The following is a 26,204-nucleotide window of genomic DNA, read 5'->3' as shown; positions in this document are numbered from 1 at the left end:
GCACATCCAGTGACGAATACCCGGGTTATGCTGTCTTAAAATCCGTTGAAGACAACCATTTAGGGTCTGATTCAGGATTACAGACAATGTGAAGCAGCACCTGAGCCTGATTGTCCCACTGGACTGATACTGTCCTGTTTGTGCTTGTGTTCGATGAATACAAGGGGAGTGGAAGTCATCCTTACAAAGGTCACAGACATTTTCAGCACTAGTTTGGTGAGACTAAAAGACATCACTTTGTCAAGCACAGCAGGAGAAACCTGTAGAGGTGGTTTAGTTTTAGGTTAAAAGTCAAAAGAATACTGTCCTTACATCTCCTCTTTACACAATGCTCTCCAGTGCCTCTGAACATGTTTGGGAGGAAAGGAAGAGACCGTTTGCCAGCTTCAATGATTTCATCTATATTCAAGATGATGAAGTCATGTTGCTGCACATTCTCAGACACGCACTGTAACCTCAACTCACTGACTTCATGCATTTTTGAGTGAAGCAGATGCATGAATAACACCTTTGATATGTAGAGGTTGGCAGACGATTGAAAAAACTTCCTATCGGCTGTTCCTAGCACATGTAGATTCTTTTGTGCTTGTGTAAACAATCCTCACACACACACAAAGGAGGCTGCAGACCTCACATGGTGGGTACATGCTGTCAGAGTCAGCATGAAGTGAGTTACAGCTTGAAATGCTCTAGAGTTGCTGTAACGTGTTACATGTAGATGTTAGAATGCACCCTGTGAGTTCATGAATCATTTCTTATCTCAGCCCGCTGTAATTACTTTGTTTTATGATGTAGATGTTAGTATGGTGTTGCTCACTTCATCATGTGGAAGTAATAAGTTCAATTTGTCTCTTTCATCAAGTGCCTCATCATCGGAGGAGGTCCCTGTGGTCTGCGGACAGCCATTGAGCTGGCTCTGATGGGAGCCAAGGTGGTGGTGATTGAGAAAAGGGACTCCTTCTCACGAAACAACGTGCTGCACCTTTGGCCCTACACCATCCATGACCTGCGGGGCCTTGGAGCTAAAAAGTTTTATGGCAAATTCTGTGCCGGGGCCATTGACCACATCAGTGAGTATCAGAATATTGCACAGTATTTATCAAACAGCTAAAATCATGCACTATTTTTTTTGTGCATTAGAGTTGAAAAGTAGATGAATAAGTGTGTGTTCATGTGTCTAACAGGCATTCAACAGCTGCAGCTGATCCTACTGAAGGTGGCTCTGATTGTTGCAGTGGAGTTTCACATCAATGTGGAGTTTGTCAAGCTGTTGGAGCCTCCAGAGGATCAGGAAAATGAAGGTATTAAAGCAGCAGGAAACAGTACAGTTAATTGTGGGAGTAAGTCAAGACGTTTTCACTTCTAAAGATGAGGATGAAACATCAGACTGAGACAGATACTGTTCAGCTCATCTGTACTCTCTTGGTCTCTCATTTGATGTTTCCCTTCAAGCCTCATCATGCAGTCAGAGACTTCTCAGTCCACTGTATTTAATTTCCTTGACAGCCACAAATAAACAAGAGACAAACATTGGCACAGATCTGCTGTGTCATTATATTTGCATGAAGTTCGTAACATGACTGGTTGTGCTGGGACACCTCACTGTACCTCATTGTAACACCAGTGAGTCAACATCATGGTGTGAAATCTTTTACATCACATCAAGAGTTGCATTCAGTCTTTTTGTTAAGCTCAGTCTGCAAATAAATCCTACTTTTGTCTGACCTTTTGATGACGAACCATTTAGTTTTTAGATATCAACACGATCTGAGTTATGGTGTTGATGTTTCGTGGTACGTACTCTGCACCCAATCAGCCTGCTCGACTCTGTACTCCCACTTTGAACCATAAACTCTCAAGAAGAAAATAAAAAACTTGCCCGATGTTGTCAGGCGTCGTCTCCTCGGCTGCAATATCAATACACTGATAACAACAAGAGCCTCGCCTAAATTTAGACCTGGACTTGTCCCTCCTGCTCTGCTGTGACGGACTTAGCTATGCCCTTGACATCATGGAACACATTTTCCAAACGGTGGTATTACACAACAAATGAACAAGCCCTTCCTGTGCTCGAACCTCACTTCTCCAACACCCACAACCCCCCAAGACACTGTATGAAACAAAGGTCTTATTAAGTCTTGAACTGTGTTTTATTTGTTAGTCAAGTTACTGGTATTTTCCTTTGCCTGCTCTTTCACACGCATTCCTTTTAGAAATGACACCAAAATAGCTCAACAGCACAAAACAGGAATGTTATTTTTCTGGTACTCTTTATCAGCCTGTATCAACAAATTCTCTGAACTGACATGCTAGAAAATGGGCTCACTGCAGGTGGCACAGAGCTTTACGCAGATATTATGACTCCACTAATGACAACGTGTCCTTGAGCAGAATACCTTTCTTTATCAGCTGGTATTTCACATGTCCTGTGCTGAATGTTCTGTGTAGGGGTAAAGCACAGAATGAATGCTCCCAGGCTTTATGTATCGTCTGTTGATGCCTTCTTACTCTTAAACTGCCTTTGTTTCCATGTGACAGGGATCGGGTGGAGAGCTGCTATCCGACCTGCTGATCACCCTGTGGCAAACTTTGAGTTCGACGTTGTGGTGGGGGCTGATGGGCGCAGGAATACTCTGGAAGGTGAGAAGACAGTAAACAAAAGGGTTAAACAGTGAAGATGCCTGAAGGGTGTACTTGACCCTGAGCAGAAAGCACAATATGAAGTTACATGCGTCAAGTCAACAAAGGAGCAATGCTCAACCCAAATGTAGATTTTCCCATCAACAACTTTGAAAGCAGCAGGTTAGAGCCTGCCAGAACTGTCATTTTTTTGTTTGCCTAATTTTTATGACATCCTTTCTTACATATTAATAATTGCAATCTTTATTGCAAAGATCCTGCGTTTAATTCCTATGATAATCTCTGAAGCATCATTTTATACTGTTCACTCAAGTTAGATAAAAACCAGCCCACCTTCTGTTTACTGAACTGTCCCACCAGCCCCACAGGACAACTTCTTCACTGAGGCTTTGGACAACCTGTGCTGCATTTTCTCTGTTCTGCAGCTCTATATAAAACTCACCTTTTGTAAACTTAGAAGTGTCAAAGCCATTGATCTCTCCCAGTGGGAGAGATTATTCTTGAAGCATTGTACAGAAATAGAGCAGGGCTGGGGGCTCGATGCAGCAGATGATGCATGCTCTCTGGACTCTCCATCTGTTTTTCTTGCCATTTCTGCCTCTCTCCTAAAAAATGTTGTCATCTAACAACCGATTCTCATCAAATGTTTATTCTTTAAAAGGAAATATTTAGTCAGAACAAGGTGCTTAGCTCATTCTCCAATGATGAAGAATCCCTTGAGGATTGATTTTTCCCTTGACTCAGCCCGCCTTTGAGCCTGATTCAGATAGAGGGCACTGAATGAAGTCAGACCCACAGAGGGGAAAAGTCAGCTGAAATGTTTAACATGAACAGCATGGAGAAGTCATGACACGCATTCAGACACTAAACTTTTCCCCAAGAAAGAAAAGTCTGTCTCAAAAAACACTTTGTCATGAGCAGCCAAATAAAGGATCAACGCTTTGAGCATTAGTATGAAGCGTTAATTCTTGCTTTTGATTTTGAAATGGTTTTTAAAAATAGCTTGATAAAAGGTTGAACCATGTTTTTACACTTGAAGGTACATACTTGGAGGTTTTTTGAATTAGACATGAAGATTTAATTTGACTAAATGATTAAATTTATCTCTCTGGGTCTCTGTTTTCTGATTCAAAACTGATACAACTCAGAAGTACACTGCCTGGCCCAAACAACTTTGTCCAAAGACACATCCCGTGGTCATGGAAAAGATGTTAATCTGTTTGAGAAGGGTCAAATCATTGGTATGCATCAAGCAGCGAAAACATCTAAGGAGATTGTACAAATTACTAAAATTGGGTTAAGAACTGTCCAATGCATTATTAAAAACTGGAAGGATAGTGGGAACCCATCGTCTTTGAGGAAGAAGTGTGGCTGGAAAGAAAATTTGGATGATCATGATAGGTGATCACTTCAACGTTTTATGAAATCAAATTGAAAAGAAACAACAGTAGAACTCAGGGCTGTGTTTAATAGTGAAGGTAAGAGCGTTTACACATGCACAATGTAAAGGGAACTGAAGGGATTGGGACTGAACAGCTGAGTAGCCTGGAGAAAACCACTAATAAGTGAGGCTGACTGGAAAAATGACTGCAATTTGCTAGGGAAATAAAGATTGGACTCTTGAGGCTATGGAAGAAGGTCATGTGGTCTGATGAGTCCAGATTTACCCTGTCTCAGGGTGATGGGCCATCAGGGTAAGAAGAGAGGCAGATGAAGTGATCACTCATCATGCCTAGTGCTTACTGTCCAAGCCTGTGGGGGCAGTGCTATGATCTTGGGTTGCAGCAGTTGGTCAGGACTAGGTTCAGCAACAGTCTGTGCTCAAAGAATGAGGTCAGCTGACTACCTGAATATACTGAATGACCAGGTTATTCCATTAATAGATTTTTTCTTCCCTGATGGTGTGGCCATATTCCAAGATGACGATGCCAGGATTCATCGGGCTCAAATTGTAAAAGAGTGGTTAAGGCAACATGAGACATCATTTTCACACATAGATTGGCCTCCACAGAGTCCAGACCTTAACCCCATTGAGAATTTCAGGGATGTGTTGGGGAAGGCTTTGTGCAGTGGTTAGACTCTACCATCACCAATGCAAGATCTTGGTGAAAAATTAATGCAACACTGGATGGAAATAAATCTTAAGACATTGCAGAAGCTTATCAAAGTGATGCCACAGTGAATGTGTGCCGTAATCAAAGCTCAAGGTGGTGTGACCTTTTTTTTTTTGGTGGTGTTGCATAGCATTTATTTAAAAGTATTTCTTAATTAAAAAACACAAGGTCAGTTCTCCTGAATATTTTCACCCCAAAACTTTAGGAAAAATGTGCAATAGATGTATGATGTTGTGTAGTATGGTATTAAATATGGTTGTAACAGATGTGTAATGATTAGAGGTTTGCTTGAGAAAAAACACACCTCAGTTTCCCTGTTTGACTCCTGTCCCACCCTTTTTGTCTCTCAGGTTTCAAAAGAAAAGAGTTCAGGGGGAAGCTGGCGATTGCCATCACAGCCAACTTTATCAACAGGAACACTACTGCAGAGGCCAAAGTAGAGGAGATCAGCGGCGTAGCCTTCATCTTCAACCAGAAGTTCTTCCTTGACCTCAAAGAGGAGACAGGTGAGAGAAGAGGAGAAAGGCGTTGGCCACTTGTGAAGTCTGTCATTTCAAACTGTGTTGATGTTTTATTAAAACTGTACACCTTCTCACAGCATACCATGTGTTACAGGTATCGATCTGGAAAACATTGTGTATTACAGGGACAACACACATTACTTTGTCATGACTGCTAAGAAACAGAGCCTGCTGGACAAGGGAGTCGTTATCCATGTAAGCTTTAACGTCAGCCATCCAGGAATTCATTTTACTTCTTTGTCCTGTTTTTGTTTTAACATCCTTTTTCATTGTCTTTGTTTCTCTTCAACAGGACTACGCAGATACCCAGATGCTGCTGTGTGGTGAAAATGTCAACCAAGAAGCTCTTCTTTGCTATGCCAGAGAGGCTGCTGACTTTGGCACCAACTACCAGCTTCCCACGCTGGATTTTGCCATGAATCACTGCGGGCAGCCAGATGTGGCTATGTTTGACTTCACCAGCATGCATGCATCTGAGAACGCTGCTCTGGTGAGGGAGAGGTTTGGACACCAGCTGCTGGTTTCTCTGGTCGGTGACAGTCTGCTAGAGGTGAGGAAGACGAATTAAAGACACCTCTGCTGTAACACTTGTTCCACTGTTTGTGTTTCACAGACTGTATGTCTATGTTGGATCAGCCTTAATGTTTTGATTTGCTTGACTGCTTATGTAAAAGAAAGTTAAAAAAAAAGTCAAACAAAAAAATATGATAATAATAATAAACTTTATTTATATAGCACTTTTCAAAATAGAGTTACAAAGTGCTTTACATCATAAAAACAAACTGTAAAAACAAATAAAAGAGAAAAAGTAAAAGAGAGGTAAAAGAAATGTGAGGGAAAATATAGAAATACATAAAAGGCCAAGAACCATCACCAAATAAAGGAAAGGAAAATGTTAGTAAAAGTTAAAATAAAAACAGTAAAAGATTAAAACAGTTCAAACAACAAAGAATAAAGGATTTAAGATCCTGCCCATGAAAGAAAAAAGTTAAGAATAAAATAAAAACAGCTGATTTGACGATTAAAACACGCTAAGCTATAATCTAGGCTAAAAGCAGACCTTTAAAAATGTGTCTTTAATAGAGATTTAAAAGAGGATATAGAATTAATGTTGTTTTTGTCAGTATGAGCCTAACAGCATTTAGCATGGCAATCAGTTTGTTTTAAAGCCCACCTTTTGAATGTGATCTGGTGATGTTATTGTCTTCATATGTGCAGTTACCAGGTCAAATTGACATATTTGTTCTGCGTTCATGTGCAGCCCTTCTGGCCCATGGGAACCGGCTGCGCCAGGGGCTTCCTGGCTGCTTTTGACACAGCCTGGATGGTGAAGAGCTGGGCTCAGGGACGGACTGTTCTGGACGTGCTAGCTGAGAGGTACAAACACACAAACATGCAAATTATATTTGAGGAACATTTCCTTTAGCTACATGAAACATTGCGTGTTTTCAGTACCATGAAGCTTTGCAGACACACATTTCCAAATGAGCCTTTCTTTGTTCCTTTCCTGTTTCTGTAGGGAGAGTATTTACAGGCTGCTGCCACAGACAACACCTGAAAACATCGCCAAAAATTTTGATCAGTACACCATAGACCCTGGGACTCGATACCCTAACCTCAACTCTTCCTGTGTGAGGCCACACCAGGTGAGAGGGAGGACAACACCACACAACATCACCTTCTTATTATTGGTCATTATCCTCTGTAAATCAAGTATCTTTGTCTGGTTCCTTGGCTGATAATCTTTCCCTTTTAAAGGTGCGTCACTTGTACATCAGAGGGGAGCTGGGTTCCTGCTCTTTGGAGCGAGCTGCTACCATACGTCGTCCTGTCAACCTCAGCAGACGAGGTAACACGAACAGGCACATTCTTGTTTGTCATTTTTATGAGTGATCAGTCACACTTTGAGTGAAGACGGCGGGGAGGACTAGATATGCCAGCTAATGATCAGTGCAGTTATTTGATTTTGTAACTTTGAATGACTCCTCATAAACAACATTTATTGTTTTATCGATTCCTTTTCTTGCCTATAGAAGCAAGAGGAACCAGAAGAAATCTTTATTTAGAGAGTTAGACAAGATCTGAGGTTTGATTTGGTTTTGTTAAAAGAATAGTAAAACACATAACTCTATAATTTCTGTGCGGCAAAACATAAACATTCCTTCTCCTTTTTTTTATAATAGTTTAATCATAGTGCTGGAGAGTTGTAAAGCAGGTTATGTAACATGTTCAGGGAACTTACATTGAAACACAAAGGCTCTCGATGCAAAAGTGAGCTGTATGTTTGCATAACTTTAACATTTACCTAAGGCATCAGAGACGCACGCATGTCTGGACAAAGACAACAAAGATGTGTTCATACCTCAGCTTCTGCTCCTATTACATCTGTCATGACTGTATTTACCGACACGTAATGTGTTGATCCACACTTACTGTGACTCATCTTCAGCAGCATGAGTGGATCGTTTTTGCATTTCTATAAGATCTAATTAAAAAAAAAAATCATTAAAAAAAATAAAACTTTCCTGGTTTCCTTCACAGAGTCTGAGATCAGACCAGGGAGGCTTCTCACCTGGTGCCAGAAACAGACCGACGGCTACAAGAATGTGAACATTACCGACTTGACATCCTCTTGGAAAAGCGGCATTGCTCTCTGCGCTCTGATCCACAGCTTCAAACCCCAGCTGATGTACGGGACAAACATGCATCCAGTGTCACAAATCTTCACAGGAAAACAACACTACCGTGACAAAAAAACAACCATTTTTATTTTCACTGCACCCCTCCGTAACAGTTAGAGTGGGAATGCACTTCTTGTGGGTGTGTTAAAAATACCTGGCATGTGAGCAGCTCTTTAATCTCCTCCTCACAACCTGTGAAATACTTGCCCTTTTGAGTGATGATAGATATGAACACTTCATACCTCGCTGTCATTCCTGGTACAGCTGGTTTGTTATATCTGCTGCAAACAGTGGTTTAAAGAGTGCAGCTGTGTGCATTTCACACATTTTTACATTTTTTCATCTAAATTGAAAAGTTACAGGTTGTTAAAATACCTGTATTTATGTAGATTCTTTATTTCTGCTGTGAGGAACTGGATTTTAAATACCTGCTTCTTCTCGCTGCTGATCTGGAGTGGTGCTGAAAGTATCCTGTGATACATGGTTTACTCTTACCACTTACATGGCAAAGTCCTAAAAACAGAAACAATGTCTTATTTCTACTTTTAAGGGTTAGACAGCCTTACATTGCATATAATCAGCCAGTACGACTGTGAATTGGTGCATTTACAAATCTAATTATATCTCAACCCCTAATTATTGCCTTCGTACCTCGCCACATGCCACTATAATTTTGTGTGCTCCTGTAAGTTTCCAGGAACCACTGGCATTTTTCCCCTTCCCTCCTCCATATGCATGCCTGTCAGCAGAGCAGACTGCAGCGAGGGGAACAGGTTCATAGACAAGAAAGAAAGAAAGGAAGGAAGAAATAGTGGGCCTCTGTACTTCCAGAATAACACCAAAGTTTGTGTGTGTGTGTGGCTGCTAGGTTACTGTGCATAATTTCTGATGCTGTCTGCTAGTCAGAGCTGTTATTTTTCATCGTTACAAATGATTTACCATCAGCGCTAGATAAAAGTCCACAGATTTAAAAATAGTTCAAGTTTCTAAAGTCGTCATCCCACTTGAATTATGTTAAAGAAGGTTTTCACATCAGTCCACACTCTGTTCTAAGTCACTCATCAGTCACATGACACATCCAAACATGAAAATCTCTCAGATAATCCCTCCACAAAGTACATTCTTTTTTCATCATTCAGAGCATCTCAGGTAGTTTTGACACTAATAATGTTCATTTTGAAAAAAAAGAAGGGTAAATATGATCAAAATATGTAAGTCAAAAACACATAGGTAACCTTACTCTGCAAAGAAATAAAATCTTTTCAAGTGTTGTTGACTTTTATAGAGTAAGAAAAATGTGCTTGTCAAGATTAGAATTGTGTCTTAATGCAAGAAACTTTTCTCTTACCCCTTACAAGCAATTCAGACTTAATTTTTGTTGCTAAAAAACTTAGAATAAATAATTTTTCCAGACTGGTCAAATGAATGTGACTCATATTATGTCTCAAAGACATTTTTTGCTTAGGAAAAGAATAAAATACTTGATGAGATTTCAGTTTTTTACCTTCTACCTTCCTCTTACTCATGTTGCTATCATGATCTTTATGCCATCAGAGACTTTGACTCACTGAATGAAGAAAACCATGCTGCAAACCTCCAGCTGGCTTTCGACATTGGTGAGAGGGAGTTTGGGATCCGATCGTTCACGTCTGGGAAGGAGCTCAGTACCGATCAGGAGCTGGACAAAAACAGGATGACAGCCTACCTGTCAAAGTTTTATGAACTGTTTCGGGGCACTCCTCTACCTGCCTCAGGTACTTCACCCTACTACACAGCCTCTGAATACTTCTGTTCTGCTCTGTTTTATCATTCTATACTCCAGTCTGCCTCACTTCACTACCTACAGCTCTATAATTTATTTCTCTCTGCTGCTATCAACTCTATTCCATCCTACTGTACTTTTACTCTTCTTTAGTTGACTCTGTTTTCTTCAGTTCAGCTATCATAGGCTGATTGTATTCCACTCGTCTCCTGTCTTTGCCACTAGCTGCTGTTCTCTGAAGTACTCTGCATAATTCAAAGTGACTGGTCATTCATTTTCTCTGTTGTGGCAGTAATCACTGCCCTGTTTTTGTGTCTATTCTTTATGACTAAAATGTTCATATAACACATTTTGAAATTAAAAAAAGACAGTCTGAAGAGCAGGTGTGTGGAAGCAACATGTAATTGAGCCAGATCTTTTGACTACAACAGTCTGGGATTCTTAAAATGAGGACAGCTGCTTGTCTCAGCCTCTTAAGAGCATTAAACTTTCAGAGACATACCTGCTTTGTTTTTTCTTTAACCTCAACCATCCATTAACCTCGCTTTGACATGCAGCTGAGTGACAGAGAAATGTTTCTTTTCCTTCATAGTAATAGCCCTCCACACCCCTACACACACACAGCAGCTCTGTACATTTTTCCAAACCACTGATACTTTTTTTTCTGATGTAAAGGGGATGTGGTTATGACTCTGCACTGTGAACTTCAAGTCAGTCATGTTTTTCTGCAGGTTCCAGAGGAGTGGATGAAAACAATGAAGATTATCCATCGAAGGAGGTTAGAAGTAATAATAATGTGCTCAATTTTGCACTGCCAAGGAAAAGGGTACCAAAGGTAACTCCACACCAAAACAGTCCAGCAGTTATTTTCTCCAAATGCGTCTTTTCACTTTTAATTTACTCTTTACTGCTTGTGCTCTAAATTCAGGATGAGAAGAAGTCTGACGGTACAGATCCCATCTACAAAAGGAGGCGGAAATTTTGCAGTTATTTGGAGGAGGTTTGTTATTAATTTGTTATGTAAAGCTCAACGACCATAATAAACAAAATCCCAGTGATGTAGCAGGGTTGTCTCTGTTATCGTTCCCTCATCAGGCCACCAATCTGTCAAGTAATGGATCCACTGTGCGAGAGAGCCGGGAACCCAAGGAAAACAAAGTGCGCTCAATGGCTAGTCAGCTGCAGGCGAAGTTTGAGAGCTCCCCCACGACTGTCAGGAGAACTCAGGTAAGAAATAAAACAGTATGTTCAATGTAGAACATTTATATGAAGAGTATATTTTTCACCTATTAATATTCAACTTACAACAGCTTATGTTGTAAGCAGGAGCTCTGACAGTTTTCTGCAAATTTATTCTGACAAAACTTTCCTTTTTCTGATGCTGCCAAGTCTTCTCTGTCTGCTTACCTTTGTGCCTTTTCTATCCCTGTTGCTCTTTTGTTCACGGTCTTCAAACCTTTCTGCAAAATCTCAGTCAGACTCTGAGGGGCCCTTCATGCTGCAATCACTTGACCTGACTGAGAATCTGCATGAGAAACGCAGACCCCCAGTCCCACCTAAACCTCCCCCTGAGATACAGGTAGTCTGAAGTCTGACTTTACACCACCTACTTCTGCGTACAGCTGAAGCTATGTTCATTTCCCTAAAACAGAAGTTGCTAGTCTTTTTTGGGTATTCAAATGAATGTGTGGGTAGTTTTACAGTCAGGACTGTGACCACTGTAAGTATTTTTCCATGTTTTAGTGAAGAACTTTGCCTAGACAAAAACCAGACAAAATACCTTTGCAGTCAGAGCATTGTAATCATGAGCTACGCCTTTGGAATATCATATTTAAAAAGGCTAAATAAGCAAATGTAGGCGCCAAGAAAGAATAATGTGAGGTGTAAATGTAGTTATTGGCTGTGGACTCGAAGGGTCTCAGATATCAGACTGGCCCTTCAGTTTTTCACTGCCCTTAAACACTTTATCCTGCAGTGATTACATAACTTTAAGAAAACACTGAGCAGACAAAATGTTCTTGTCAATAGATTACTTATAAATAACTGTCCTGGCATAGTTTCTGTCAAAAAATGTCTGTTTTTCTTGGACTCTGTGCCCAGCATTGTCAAATATGTCTTTAGCTGAGATGTAAACACATTTTTAAAGGCGCTGCTTGGTGCTATTATCTCCTACCTGTGAGTGAATCATCTCTTACCTGTGGAAATCACAGCTGCACTGTCTGCTGTCTTGATAAAAAGTGACCTCAAAGCTCATCTCTGTATATTATGCCTTTCAGTTTGAACTCAGTTTGAGAAAAGCAGCACAACACTTAGTCCGCCCACCTCCAAAGACCCTGCCCAAACCTCAGCTCCAGCCTCACTCCGAGCATCCATTTTCTTTAGTGAAGCTCAGACATGTTGATCAAAAGCCCCTGCCTCAGCCTGAGAGCGCAGACCCCCCTGCTCCTCCTCCTCCTCCTCCTCCCTCCTGCCAGTCAGCAATCAATTTCATGTCAAGAGTCCTGCAGCGCCTCAAGGAGGTGGACGAACACGTCTCTGAGGTGACCTCTTTCTCTTTTTCCACATTTCTATCTTCACTTTCTCTTCTCTGTCAGCTATTTTTATAACTCTGCTTATTGTTGCATGCTCAGAGCCTGAAAAAGGCCCTAAAGTGAATGTTGATGATATATTATGTCTTGATTATACATTTAGGCTGGAGTAATGTGTAGTCAGAAGGTGAAGTCAGCCCCAAATTACCCAGCCCGATGAAAATGGCAAAAGCAGGCTTTCAGACCTGGCACAGGCTGAAACAGACACACGGGCGGATTATTTGCCAGTCTGAGTCGAGGCCGTGCTGCAGGCACCAGCTTACTTTGTTATTAAGCCATTATGATTTCAGATTTTCTTTGGCTTGCATTGTCTGAATAAGCTGATAAGAGTAATCTGAGGGGTTTGTTGAGAAAATATCCACGAAGGTTTTTAACTTGTTCTGAGAAACATCACTCCTACATTTACTATTTAATAACTGAGCCATGCCTTTTCTCTTTCTCTGCCATGTCTGTGTGGCTCTCACAGTATTTGGTTTCACTACTGTATGAGTAAGCACATCAAGTGGTGTGTGAAATTGATGTAATAAAAAAAGCTTCATTCTTCACAGTGATGTAATTGTTCTCCGTCAGACAATACATACTCAGCTGTCGAATCTTGCGTCTGATGGGTCTGGAAGAACAGACAGGTCTTTCAACCCCAAACTGTGTTGCGACGTTTAAAAGGCTATTAGTCTAGCTTATTATGTTGTTGTTATTGGAAGAATGTGTCTTTGTACTATACTGGTGGGACTCACGGCTTGTCTGGTGTTCGTGTCATCCTACAGAAAAAAGCTCAGACACAACAAGCCAGAGAGTTTCAGTCTAAGAGTATAAAAGAAAAAGCCGTCCACCTTAGAGAGATGTTCACAGGAGACAGCTCAGCTATACTCAAGGTGACTTTCTCAAGCTCTCTCGGCGTGACTCCTGCCTGGCCTGGTTTTTTGCACTTCCTGCCTGTCACAGTGTGTTTGTGTGCATGTAGAAAAAAACATCACGTTTGATTCTGAAACGATGCATGCCACCATTTTTTTTTTCACTTCAGTTGTTATTTTTACTCTTTTGACACTGGGATATTCTTAGATTTAGTAGTCTGCCACAGAAAAGGAAATTTGAACTGGGATCATGAATAGGGTCTTGACTCTAGTAAACTTACAAAGACTTATCATATGATTTCCTCGCTCATCTCGGCTTTTTAAAGCCTTGTAGTTTAACTCCTTGTTCGGTCAGTTGCCAAACTGCTGTGCTCCATTGTCAAGTCTCATAAGGATATCTTCAAAAACAGCAGGTAAATGTCATCAATAAAAGAGTCGGTTGACCAAAAACAAAGCTGAAGGAAAAAATTTGACAGGTTAATTGCCAACTTGCTATTCTTACTTCGAATGTTTTTTTTTCTGTCTCCTGTGACACTTTGATTTAACCAAGTTAAATCAAATAAAAAAAAACCAATCACTTTCACTTTGATTTTACATTGTCCTGAAGTGTTTGCTTAATCACTGCAGACAGATTTATGCCTTAGGACTGCTGCTTCGCATAGGAGCTCTGCTTTGAGCTGATGTTTCTGCTACTTGTGGTCTTAATCACCAGCAATCGCCTCAAAAGAGGAGTGCAGGCTCTTGCGGTGGCACAATGTAGGTTTTTTTCTGCTCCACCCATCCCAAACTGCCAGATGTCACAGCAGGACTTACACTGCTTTAACATCAAGGGAAAACTCTTATTAGACACTACATATAAATCACATTTTATTCCTGGAGAGCAGTTTGACCTGTTTAAACCCAATCAGCTACCTCACTGAACTGTGCGCTTATATATAACCGTATCCACACACTATAATTATCTTACTTACCCACTTTCCACAATTTTGTTTTTCTCTTGGTTGAATGTTGGTTTAGCGATTGCAGAGGAGTCTCTAATCGACTCCACACACAGACCCTCTAAAACACATCAATCATAATATCGTCTAGTTAATATCTGAGCAATAAAAACATCCAGGAAGGAAAACATCTTCTCTCATCGTCAGCTTTCCTGCATTTTACACCCACCACTCTTTGACTGAACTGACTTTAGAAGTGGACTGAATGTGAGATATTGAATTGGGAATATGTTGTGATACTTTGATGTTTTACAATATTAATATTTCAACGTTAAATATCGATATTTTGGTTAGAATAAAAATGTGTGTTTTAGGTGACTTAGAAGTACAGTACGTCTTCTGCACCTCCACTGCTGTAGATGGCGCTGAAGAGCTACTCCACTGTCTAATAAATATAATCTCAAAGTATATCCCTAAACTTGATGGTGTGGCTTTTGATAGCATAAACATCAATGTTTTCTCTCTACTCTTGGGTCAGTTCGTTTAAAATAATTTAAAATTGGATTTTTACAGTGTAGTAGACGGATAAAAAAATAATCATAGACATGTTTTGTGCAATATTAGATTTTTTATGAGTAACACTGGTTACACCAAGTGACATTTATCAGTTTCACCAACTGACCACGTCTTTAAAATAATAGTTTTTATTATATTATTAATATTATTTTAATGTCACAGTAGTTTAAGTGACAAACTTGATGCACTATATGTTTTCAAGTTAAGTGCATGTATCAAACACGGCATCTAACTTTTATTATTTTAACCACAATAAAACAGAAAAGCTGTTTCATTCAAATAGTTAACTGGGTAGAGTATCACAATGTATCACAATATTGTGATAACGGGACCCAAGTCTTGTATCCTGAGGTTCCTGCCAATACTCACCCCTAGTGGCCTGATGGTGTATGACTCTTCTAAATCCTCTGTTTTGGTTTCGCAGGGTGGCTCACTAAGAAAGGCATTCCCCCCGTCAGGTGACAGGTGTCACTCGTGTGAGAGGCGTGTTTATATGGTGGAGAGGGTCTGTGCGGAGGGGCTTTACTTCCACAGGGAGTGTTTTCGCTGCTCTACTTGCAGCTCTGCTCTGAGACAGGGAGCGCATGCCTTCGACTCTGAGCAGGGTTTGTACCATTTTGATATCTTTTATTAGTGTATTAAGAGCAACGCTCAGGCTGTTTTGTTCTGACGATGGATTTTATCTTGCAGGGAAGTTGTACTGCCAACTTCACTTTGATCAACGCAATAATGCAACAAACCTGCGGAGGAATTTATCTCACCGTTCAGTAAGATATAAATATTTATAATAATCCTACAATATCTGTCCTTTTTTGTTTGCTTCCCATCAGATATATAACCTATATCTTCTTCTTTAGATTCGCTCTGGAGCTGGAGTTCAGGAACAATCTGCTGGTGACAGACAGACCTCTGAGTCTCCGAGCACAGTCGACCTGCAGAGTGAATCCTCAGCAGGTACCTTCAGCTCAATCATAAGGAAACGCCTCAGCTGGCCTTTGAGTGTGATGCGCACAGTGTGTAACACTCCTTGGTATCTGTCAGGGTGTGTGCGTAGGACAGCACAGACCCTCACCCATCATCTGAGGGACAATGCCCAGGACTACGTTTTCCTCTATGAGCTTCTGAGCATGAGTCTGCCCCTGCTGCTTGTCTTACAGGAAGTACTGCTGCAGATGCACACAGAGACTGTGCCTGATGGGCCTGGCTCTTTACAGCCTGCCCTGCTGTGGCTACAGGAGCAGATCGAACACAGGCTAATGTAGACCATGATTCTAAACCCCATTAGACCTATGCCTGAGGTGCACAGTAAGGCTGGTGGTATAATTATTTGTAGCTGTGCACGTGCACCTTCTTGTGTTTACCCGGCTTCTTCAATGAGTCTGTGGGCAGATTCAAATAAAGACACTGTACTACAGGGTATTGGGGACATTTAAGGGTAATTAAAGCTGCACCAAATACTTTTGTGGTGGTTTGATGTGGGCTTTATTAACTGAAACAGCTTTAGTTGTTAAAATGAAAACAGGCCAAAGTCAGTGCATTACTGAGACTGCTGAAATGTCAAACCATCATTGCTGTAGATACATCCTTCTTAGAAAAAAATCCTGTAGTTGATACAGTTTAACTCAGGCTAAGACTGACTGATTCACTGACATGATGCACTTTATTCCACCTGACAGGTTTATTTTTGACTACATATGTGCATTTCTGCCATGTGTTTTGAGTTTATATATATATAAATATATGCAGGTTTTACACAAATGTCAAAGGTTTGCTCATTATCTTTATAAACTCCACACCCTCACTTTACCTTCAGCTTTAATACATTTTTCTTCATGTGAAACCAAAGAGTGTGATTGTGATTGTCATGGATGCTGTGGTCAGAAGTTTTTTCCTTAGAATTTCGTTTTACACTAACGCCATCTGCTGTTGACTCTGAGAACAACGATAGAGAGGACACAAGGAACATCATGTTTTAGCCTCTTCTGTGTAATATAGATTAATTGCTTAATGATTGGATGCTGATATGTTTACTGTAGACAATAGAAACTTGTGAGCCTGCTGTGATGTGTTTGAATGTGCTTGCCGCTCTTTCCCTATTGCAAAGCATGTTGTTCAAAGAGCAACAGCAAACCTGTTTTCATTGAAAGCCTCATGGTTGCTTCCTTTTCAGGCACACTAGCCAACAATGCTTCTGAGACACTTTAGAGAAATTTTGAAAAACTATTTAAAAATAATATTTGTCTACGTAACTCAGCCATTTTTTAAGTGTTTACTTGTTTTGCTTTTATCAGCGACCTTATGTTTCATGCTGAATTATTCTAACTGCTGCACCTATGAGAGCTAAGAGTCTGCTTTCCAAAGCAGTGAAAACATTCAGACTTCTGTGTTTTTAAAATGCCAAAGAACTGTTCTCATGCACACTGACTGGACTTGTATACGATTTTTTTCATATCTGTGTAACAAGGCGACAATTGTACAGACTGTAACTTGGTGCCTACATGATTTTTTCATGATGAATGTCAGTATTTTGTTACCATAAAGGTGATCTACTCCAAGCTTTCATCTGTTGTGAATGTCTGTAAGTATTCTTTGTCTTAGATCATGTTTTTCTCTTTTTCTCATTCAGCTGAAGCTTTTTATGAAGAGTGTGAACCAGGAGAAATGACATTTTAAAGGTGATCACCTGCATGATTACATGCTCGTGTGTCATCGTTGTGTTGATATGTTGGTAATAAATCACTGACATGACTTAACATAAGAGTTTCTTTGAAGTGAGACTGAACTTAACACATGACTAATGAATGTTTTTGTTGTTCTTTGTCATTGATTTTGAACTGTTTTTGGATTGATTTAGAGCTAAATAAGCATGCTTCAAGACCAATAAACATCTGATTTTAAAATATTTATAAAGAATGAACAATAAAGTATAGAAAAAAAGAGCAAGTCATGCTATCAGGTTTGTACAAACTGGAATAAGAAGTCTTCTTCTGGTACAACTTTTTAAATAATTAGAAACAGTATTGAAGGTTTTTTGTCTGTATTCAGTGAATATTTTGTGCCTTAAATTGAATCATAAAACCGTCAATAGCAGATGGAGATGCACAGTTGTCTCTGATTTGGAGGAGATGATCTATTGTCAGGAGAAGCTGCAGTATGCACACAGATTCCTTTCCAAAACCACCATGAAGAGAAACTCTGCAAGTGTGCAAATGTATTGTTTAACAAGATTTTCTTCCATAAATTTAGTCTCGTACAAGAGCCACACCATAAGAAAGAGGATGAGATAAAAAGATTCACATACAGACACATTTCAAACAAAGAATAAAATATTCAGAGAACTTAAGTGTACTTTCATCAAAGCTCAAGCTCCATTTTGTTTGAAAGTCTGCTGTCCAGCAGACTTTTGAATCACCGCATGGGCTCAAACCCTTTCCAAAAACCAGTCTGTGAACACAGTTCATTACAGTTATAGCAGTGTCACTGCTATCTGGTAAGATTAATAGAAAACTGTCCAGGGGTCTAAAAATCAAAATTTGACATTCTTTATGAAAAGCATTGACTTCACATCCACACCTCTTAAAAGGAAAAACACTTAATGACATATTGTCAGCGCTGAGTTCAAAAGTCAGGATCCATAATAGCATGGGGATGCATTAGTGCACATAGCAAGCAAAGCTTATCCATTCGGGATAGCACCACTACTGCTCACCAACATATAGAGGTTTTGGAGGAACATATCCTATCACCTGGACAATGGCTTTTCTGCAAGAAGATGGCATATCAAATTCTACTTGTGTTACAGCAGTTTGGCTCTGTAGTGGAACAGTCCATGTGTTAAACTGGACTGCCCCAGTCCTGAATTGTCACCACTAATAACACCCGAATATCACAAAACAAGAAAGTATGACATAGGTGACTGTTGAGCAGCTGACATCCTTTATTGGGTGAGGGTGGGACAACATAAACTCTCAAATGGTTAACACGATGGTAAACATGATGTTTTAAAACGTGCTGTTGGTGTCATCAGATCATGAGCATGTCCCTTAATTTTTGTTATTTCAACTCATTGAACTCTTAAATTAAGGGTTTAACTGATTTGAAAACTATTTAATTTGTGTTTTTATAACAATTTTCAACAGCATGCCAACATTTTAGAATAGGTTTCAATGATAAATCTGAGGTCATGCTAGTTTCGCTCTCATTAACATTATACTGGTCGCTCTTTGTGAAAGGCCTCTACTGCCTCAGATTTCTGTGACTTCAACAGGAGAAAAGAGCACTGTGTTGATATTCTGATCAATTAAACATTAAGACATATTTCATAGACACTTTTACATGTCTTTGATAATCTGCAAATAGTTGCAAGACCCTCTTAACATCTCCAATTAAATGTTGAACATGGGATCAGTAAGAGGTTTTTTCTCTGATGTGTGCATTGACCTTTGTTACTTACTTTTATTGCACCACAAGACTAAAAGCCAGCAAATAAAGAACATTTCTCACATTTTTTGCCTCCTAAATTAAAATGAAAAAGCCGTTCGGGAATGCACTTAGAGCCTGGGTTTAGAAACTCTTCTGACTTCTTTTATTTTCATGTGACATGATTCTACTCTAAGATAGTCCTTGACTTATGAACTCACTTTTCTTTCTTATTTTTATTTAGAGGCTTCTGGGCATGTGAGATCTCACGTCCCCCCTGAAGACTGAGAATCAATGAATGATGAAGATTCTTGCAGCTTTGTATATAATCTTTTAGACATGTGAGCTCATGTGTGACTCTTCCTTGTGTGTTTTTGTATTGATTTTTGATCCCAAAATGTATGCTACCATCCCCTTTCTGACATTAAAAACAACGGTTAGCTAGTTTGTCTGGATGTCTGAGATGTAGTGAAATGGTATTTATCACACAACAGAAAAAAAAGTTGCTGTTCTTGGAACTTCTGCTGACCAAAACAGCCATTGTTTATTTAAAAAAAGGGAAACTTTCAAGCAAACAAACTTGGAGCTGAAACTTTTGAATATTTTGCTTTGTCTCAATTCATTGACGTCTTTTTTAATTGAATTCCTTTTTGTAGTTTTGTCTTTCAAAGGAAAATATTTACAGAATCAGGACTTTCTGGAGATGACTAACACGACTTGTCCTCTCAATTGACGAAATAAAACAATTATAGATTAAAAACAAAACAACTTCAAAAATGAATAAATAAAAGAAAAGCTCAGTCTGGCAGGAAAATGAGTTTCAACGGACCACGTACATTTTTTTCCCTCAAGTTATTTTTTAGACATTTTTACCTTTACTGGGTGAGACAAAAAATGGATGTTCGTGGAATCGACTGCTGCAACAAGCACCAAAGTCTCTGGGTTTATGCTTTGTGCACTTAGCAAACGGCAGTTTAAATTTCTTTTTTAAACCCAAACGTTTTCTTGTCATGCTGACAGCTCATCTTTAGCGGCAGCCATCATGGATTGATGTCCATGTGTATCAGACTGAATGTGTGAATCTCTCTTGCTGTTCTGCACATGATAAAGCATTTGCAGATGTGGACTTCACTTTGTTTATATTGCAAGTAAATAAAAAGACAAAAACTTGTGTGTTTCCTCTTTGGTGGAATTTAAACAGGAAAGCACCCTGTTGTTTTGAGGATGGAGTCCGAGCTCAAAGCATCAGGCCTCTAGTAACTTTTAAAAGATATATATTCAGAAATTTCCCTTCAGGTTTGAGATCTTGACTCTACAAAGTTAGCCTCCTGAGTAAATGTGGGGATAACATTGGTTTATCGATTAAACTCTCAAGTTTTTAGATAACAAACAGAGAAGAAAAGCTAAAAGTGTGGCTCAGGTCATGTCAGCAATTTTCAGAGGTAAAAACATCCTTTAAACTAGTGTGTATCTGCAGCCCTCCAAATGTCTCCTGCCTTATTCATTCATGAGTTATTTAAACTGCAGAAAAAAAGTCTCTCTTCAACAATTAAGTCAGAGTCTTTCTAACCTCATACTCAGTTTATCTAAGACAACATGAGAGCGTAGCATTATTCTGACTCCGACTCTAACAGCACACTTTGTTAAGTCCAAGCATTTAAAAACAATTTCCTTAAAAGTGCTCAATAATAATTTCCCTCCCCAGTTGAATCAGTTAAGGTTTTATCTGAAGATATAAGAGACCATTTACACACTAGGACTTAAAAACCACATCTATGTTAACATCCATTTCGTATTGTGACACTTGGGTCATCCTGCTGCTACTGACAGCAGTCGATGTGACTGGACATGAACACTTACAATAACTATAATGGCTTCATGTTATCTATACTAGTGATATCTGTATAGGAGACACCCTGATGCAGTGTTGGACTAACTTTACTACAGGGGGTGCTCCAAAGTTTATGCATTTGTTTTTGCTTCCATAGAGAGTAAACACTATGGTGTCCATTTTTTTTTTACAGTCTATGTTCTTCAGTGGAGCTCCTTAACCACCACAAATGACTTAAACCGTTTTGCAATGGCAGGTGACAGCCAGTTTAAAGGTAAATTACTACCACCCACTGTGTTTGAATGTGAAAAACAACCCACAAAGCAACGTGGGCGCATTGTCCATGTCCTTTAAATTAAAGGCCCAGTAAAGACCTTGAGCAACAACATTTTCTTCTTCTTTTACACCTGCTACACAATGAAAATGGCTCAGCAACCGCAGTGACTGCCTGGTCTCAAACGATCCTCAGTTGCTCCTCAGAACTGTGGTACAACAATGTGAGCTTACAAACAGATTCAGCGGTCTCTACACCGTGCTGTGTGTGTATCTTTCATGGAGTTTCACCTGCTTTCTAACCTGTTAAATTTCTTTTCCTCCTTTTTTCCTCCTTTATAAATGACCTTTTCTTAAGTACAGTAATAGAAAACAAGTTATACAGCTCAATGATTAGCACTCATGCAACAGAGCAATCAGAGCCTGAAATTGCACTGAAATTACAGAAGCTGTGAAAACTGATGAAAAAAATAAAATGCTGGAACAAGATTAATCTAAAAATATCACGTCATTATTTTAGCACTCGCACGCAAATCACCCTGTAAAACGGTGGAAAACAAATCTGCACACGACATGTTCCACTTCCTGGCTATTGAAGGAAAAACAATATTAAATGTGATTATTTCTTTTGAAAAGAATTATAACCTCTTCACAACAGAGATAACACAAACATATGCTATTCAATTGTTTGTTTTGTATACTTCAATTACTTTTAAAGTCAAGGTTTTAGTTTGGCAGAGCAAGCCACTGACATAAATTAAAAAATGTTGACAGACCATCCCACTCAGCACAGTTCATCTGAAAGGAACTGATATCCTGAGTAGAAACACCACTGCTCTCTATTGATCACTGAAAAGTACTTGCAGCAGCATCTAACTCCTCAGCATCAAAAAAAGTTAAAAAACTCTATCACACAAAAACAACTGCACTTAGAAATGCATTTTAGAATGGTTGGGTGAAAAGTGCTGAATCAAATTGTCTTTTGTGTTAGTCAGTGAGCCCTCTCTCTTTCTGTATCATGTGCACGTTTCAGCCAGTTTCATCTCTTTGCAATGACAGAGTTGACTGTTTTAAAATGCATTTATAACCACATCGGCAGAGCACTGCTGTGCAAATGAATAAGAAAAGGAAACATGACTTTTTAAAAAAAATCACCATCATAATGGTGTGAATGTGAAAATTACAGCATCAATCACTGAGAGAAATTTTTCTATCATTTAGATGCAGTAAAATCTACTACTATAGTATTTCCTCAATATGGTCACATATAAGAGGGAAAAAAAATGTTTTTCTTCAACTTTGTTTGTGGCCCAGCTTTGAGTTGCTTTACAGAAAAGATTCTCAAAGCCATATCATTTGACTGGATATAGGATGACTTTTTATATACTAGACAGTCTAATATATAAAAACAGTCAAAGTCTGATTTACACATAGAGCAGCTTAAGTCAGCACATCCAGGATGAACTGAAGGAGTGGGGGAGAACTGGGTTGGTTGTCACACTTTTTACTCTAGTGTGAAATGCTCATCATCAAAACATCTCCCAATACTCTTTCCTATGTTAAATCCAAGCTCAATGTGTTGGCTCCCTCTCATTTTCCAGCTCATTGTAACAAAGAGGTCACTCACCACTAGAGACACTCGGACACATTGTGACAACAGTGATGTTGTTTGTTACAATGTTGTATTAATGGGAAAATCATCACAGTAAGGCAAGAAGGAAGAAATACACACACACACACACACACACACACACACACACACACACACACACACACACACACACACACACACACACACACACACACACACACACACACACACACACACACACACATGCACATTGCTAGCATCAATGCTAATTACTGTGCAACAACTTGTTAGCTAGCTAATAACAATCCAAACTATAGCTTTCCCTACACACATTTTAAGGGTAACAATCTATTTGTTACCGTAATGTCGGTGGCGCTGCCCTGCTGGCGACACGGACTCTGTTGTGGCTGCTGCTGCGTGTTACATGTTGTGTCACTGGTGGCATGCCACAGAAAACACAGCTTTTTACTCAGTTGCTTATTTATAACAGGCATGGTATTGTATTTTTAACTGTATACTGTTGATCGGTATAAATGTACATATGAGCGAACGATGCATCAAATGTGAGCAGCACTGCACTTACGTCCATGACAAATTTCCCTTCGGCGACAATAAAGTTTAGTAAAAAAAAAAATTTAAAAAAATTGTTATAAACTCATTAAGACAATCTGCCAGGCAGTGCCCTCTGGTGGTGAGATTAAACAATTGTGACAACCAGCCCAGTTCATCCCTACAGTACTACTTACAATCAACCAGCCCAGTGACAATGTATGAATACACCCAGAGGTAGAAAAACACCAATGAAACATTTTTCTGTCATTATGACTAGTTTGGCAATCCGTCCTTAACAGGATTTTTTAATAAAGACCTACCTAAATGTCCAAGTTTTGTCGCCTCAATCAGTGCCACCCTGTTTTTTTTTTTTTTTTAATAGAAAAGACTCTTTTTGGATCATATGGGGTTATTGAAAATGTTTTAGGTAAAAACATGAAATAAATAAGTCAGCAGAGGATGAATAGAGGAGAAAATAGATTCTAACCTCACTCTATCACGTGCTGGTGGTGGGATTTTGGCTTGACTAATAATCATGAGCAACCTTTTGTCAGTTTTGTTGCACCATACCTCCACACTGTGATGGAATTCTTTCTCTTCAGCAGCCATTCAAACTTCATCCATTTAAATGTGCAGATATGCCACAAAGTATTCAGTTATTATGTCTTAAACCAGCTGTGTACATTTTTTATTAACTGAAAAATGTTGTTGAAGATCCTTGAAAAAAAACGTGTGCTGCCTCTCTGGATTTAGCTGGTGCTTGGGGCACAATACAAACACTTGTAATGGCATTTTTCAAAAGCCAAACAGAAATGCTCTCAATACGAGCAAAATCCTTCAGAATTTTGCTTTTTTATGAATCCCAGAAATTCCATCAGCCTACTCCAAACGAGTCTCTTTGGTACGTTTATTAATGTGAGGCTATATAAGGCTTTGATGGTGCTTTGACTACACATTTAATACTTTTATCATCATTTGATGTGCTAGGTATTCATATTTAATGCAATTTTATCCATTTTTATAACATTTTTTTTGTTATTTTTTGCTTTGGGAGGTCTTAACACTTTCGGAAAAAAAGAGGAGAGAAAACTTGAACTGGCCCTTTAACTAGAAAACAAAGCATACTATTCTCATTGGTCCAGTTCATACAGATAATTTCATTCACATATCCCACAGAGACAAACCAGACGTCTGTCAGACATCATGAAATAATACATTGTGAATGTAGCTCTAGCCATGTTTGAGTATTTGCAGTACATGGAAATGTAACTACCAAAAAAAAATTGCTGCCGAGGAAAAGGCAAATGATTCAAACCTGGCAAAAGTAAAAAAAAATAAATAAAAATAACGTGAGGCACAAAGCATAAAAACTGTGTTCTTGTTACATGCAGGGCATTTTTATTTCCAGTTAAACCCAGCCATTCTGAGGATTTCTTCTTGGAATCAGCTCCGTCTGTTTAAAAGCAGCTATGACACACAATCACATCTGAAAGCTCTCATGAAATGGGTAGAGCTTAAATCACTATTTTGGTAAATCAATTGGAAATAAAGAAACAGGAGTCAATTTAGAAAAAAAATGTCAAAGACCATTACTTTAATAGCATTCCAAATACAGGCCATTTAGGCAAAGTGAAACAAAACAGTTCTTCTGCACACACACACAGAAAAAAGCAGTTTCTTTTCTGCATTGACTGTATAAATCATCATTTGTTTTTCTAAAGCTGCCTTTATCAGCTGCCTTTATTCATCTCTTGTGATGCTTCATGCAATTCTTTTTCCAATTTGAAGAAAGGCTATCCTTACCAGGTATGATGACGAGTTTGATGGGGAAGAGCACGCTGCAGTAAATACTAATGTTTTGTTTGTGTTTATGATTTTACAAATCAGAATTAGACAGTAAAAAACATGATGTTCACCACCAGACTAAATGTAGTCAAATGATTAAGGTTGTAGTAAGACAGATTTTGGTGAAGCTCTGTTAGAACAGAGCAAGAAAGCCAATCAGCTCAGCACATAAAAGCAGGGGAGGGTTTGTCTTTGGGGACTGTGGAACAGTATAAATGAGTTCCTGAACTAGGTAATTTTTGACCAAGAAGACTGAATGAGTAGATAGATCTGCTGTGGATCCACCACTCCAAATCTCTTTGTTCTCCGTGTTCTCTACCATACTAACAAACATCACCCATGAAGAATGGTTTCTCAAGGATAAAAAGCAATTTTAGAAAAATGAATGCATTTCTAATTTGGAGAAAAAAAGACAGATGAGAAAAAAAACATCTTCAGTTGAGGATATTTTAATGCTTATCAATAATTCAGGTGGATGAATAGTGATCATAAAAAAAAGTCTAGTCGTCCCTTTGATAATGCTTTTCTACAGACAATATAAACAAATGGACACATAAATGGGAAATAAGAACTTCATAGAAGTAACCTGTGAACGGCTGCCATTAGAGTTAGTGACACAGGCAACGTTAAATTCTCTGGTGATTTTTCATGCAAATAAGAGTCCCTTCCAGGTGTAACACAAATTCAAAGCAAACTTTGTGGCTTCACCACTGAGCCACAGCTCCACCAAATCACAACCCACAAACTGATCAACTCATGATCAGTTGACCAACTGCACAGCTATAGTTTCAGTTCAGCACTCAAACAGGAATACTCACCTTTATGGATACAATACACACTGGACAGGAGAACAGGAGAGATGGCTGCACATATGGCAAATAAACATGTGTAGATGCAAACCCCTGTAAATTTGAAATGGAGACCCCGTTCTTTGTTGCCAAATGAATTTAGCTCCAGCCCCAAACCTATGTTGTGTTCCAAGTTGCATACTTGAATGAAGTGCGCTGCGTACACTCTTTACT

At 39.2% G+C, this 26,204-nt stretch overlaps 1 protein-coding gene across 7 annotated transcripts in view; it reads left to right on the top strand.

Annotated features, from left to right (window-relative positions):
- The window catches only part of mical2a (microtubule associated monooxygenase, calponin and LIM domain containing 2a), a 28,509-nt gene extending 11,093 nt beyond the window's left edge, over positions 1 to 17,416 (top strand). For 2 of the 7 annotated variants that reach the window (XM_074666328.1, XM_074666329.1), the window contains exons 3-22: positions 863 to 1,070; positions 1,185 to 1,301; positions 2,539 to 2,640; positions 5,105 to 5,260; positions 5,370 to 5,470; positions 5,568 to 5,825; positions 6,537 to 6,652; positions 6,795 to 6,921; positions 7,034 to 7,124; positions 7,817 to 7,964; positions 9,511 to 9,710; positions 10,450 to 10,553; positions 10,647 to 10,718; positions 10,814 to 10,945; positions 11,193 to 11,297; positions 11,995 to 12,258; positions 13,071 to 13,178; positions 15,096 to 15,276; positions 15,362 to 15,438; positions 15,529 to 17,415. In XM_074666328.1, coding sequence (XP_074522429.1) covers positions 863 to 1,070; positions 1,185 to 1,301; positions 2,539 to 2,640; positions 5,105 to 5,260; positions 5,370 to 5,470; positions 5,568 to 5,825; positions 6,537 to 6,652; positions 6,795 to 6,921; positions 7,034 to 7,124; positions 7,817 to 7,964; positions 9,511 to 9,710; positions 10,450 to 10,553; positions 10,647 to 10,718; positions 10,814 to 10,945; positions 11,193 to 11,297; positions 11,995 to 12,258; positions 13,071 to 13,178; positions 15,096 to 15,276; positions 15,362 to 15,438; positions 15,529 to 15,933 — 3,072 coding nt within the window. In that variant the 3' untranslated portion in view covers positions 15,934 to 17,415. Of the gene's footprint in view, positions 1 to 862; positions 1,071 to 1,184; positions 1,302 to 2,538; positions 2,641 to 5,104; positions 5,261 to 5,369; positions 5,471 to 5,567; positions 5,826 to 6,536; positions 6,653 to 6,794; positions 6,922 to 7,033; positions 7,125 to 7,816; positions 7,965 to 9,510; positions 9,711 to 10,449; positions 10,554 to 10,646; positions 10,719 to 10,813; positions 10,946 to 11,192; positions 12,259 to 13,070; positions 13,179 to 15,095; positions 15,277 to 15,361; positions 15,439 to 15,528 lie in introns of those variants that run through there. The other 5 variants (XM_074666333.1, XM_074666330.1, XM_074666331.1 and 2 more) reach the window with 5 other exon arrangements.
- Positions 17,417 to 26,204: the final 8,788 nt, after the last annotated feature.

This window comes from Halichoeres trimaculatus, unplaced genomic scaffold (assembly GCF_033239565.1).
Source record: "Halichoeres trimaculatus isolate MK-OKI-2021-1 unplaced genomic scaffold, fHalTri1.1 fHalTri1_scaffold_3, whole genome shotgun sequence".
NCBI lineage: Eukaryota > Metazoa > Chordata > Actinopteri > Labriformes > Labridae > Halichoeres > Halichoeres trimaculatus.
This window is presented reverse-complemented; position numbering and strand designations above follow the sequence as displayed.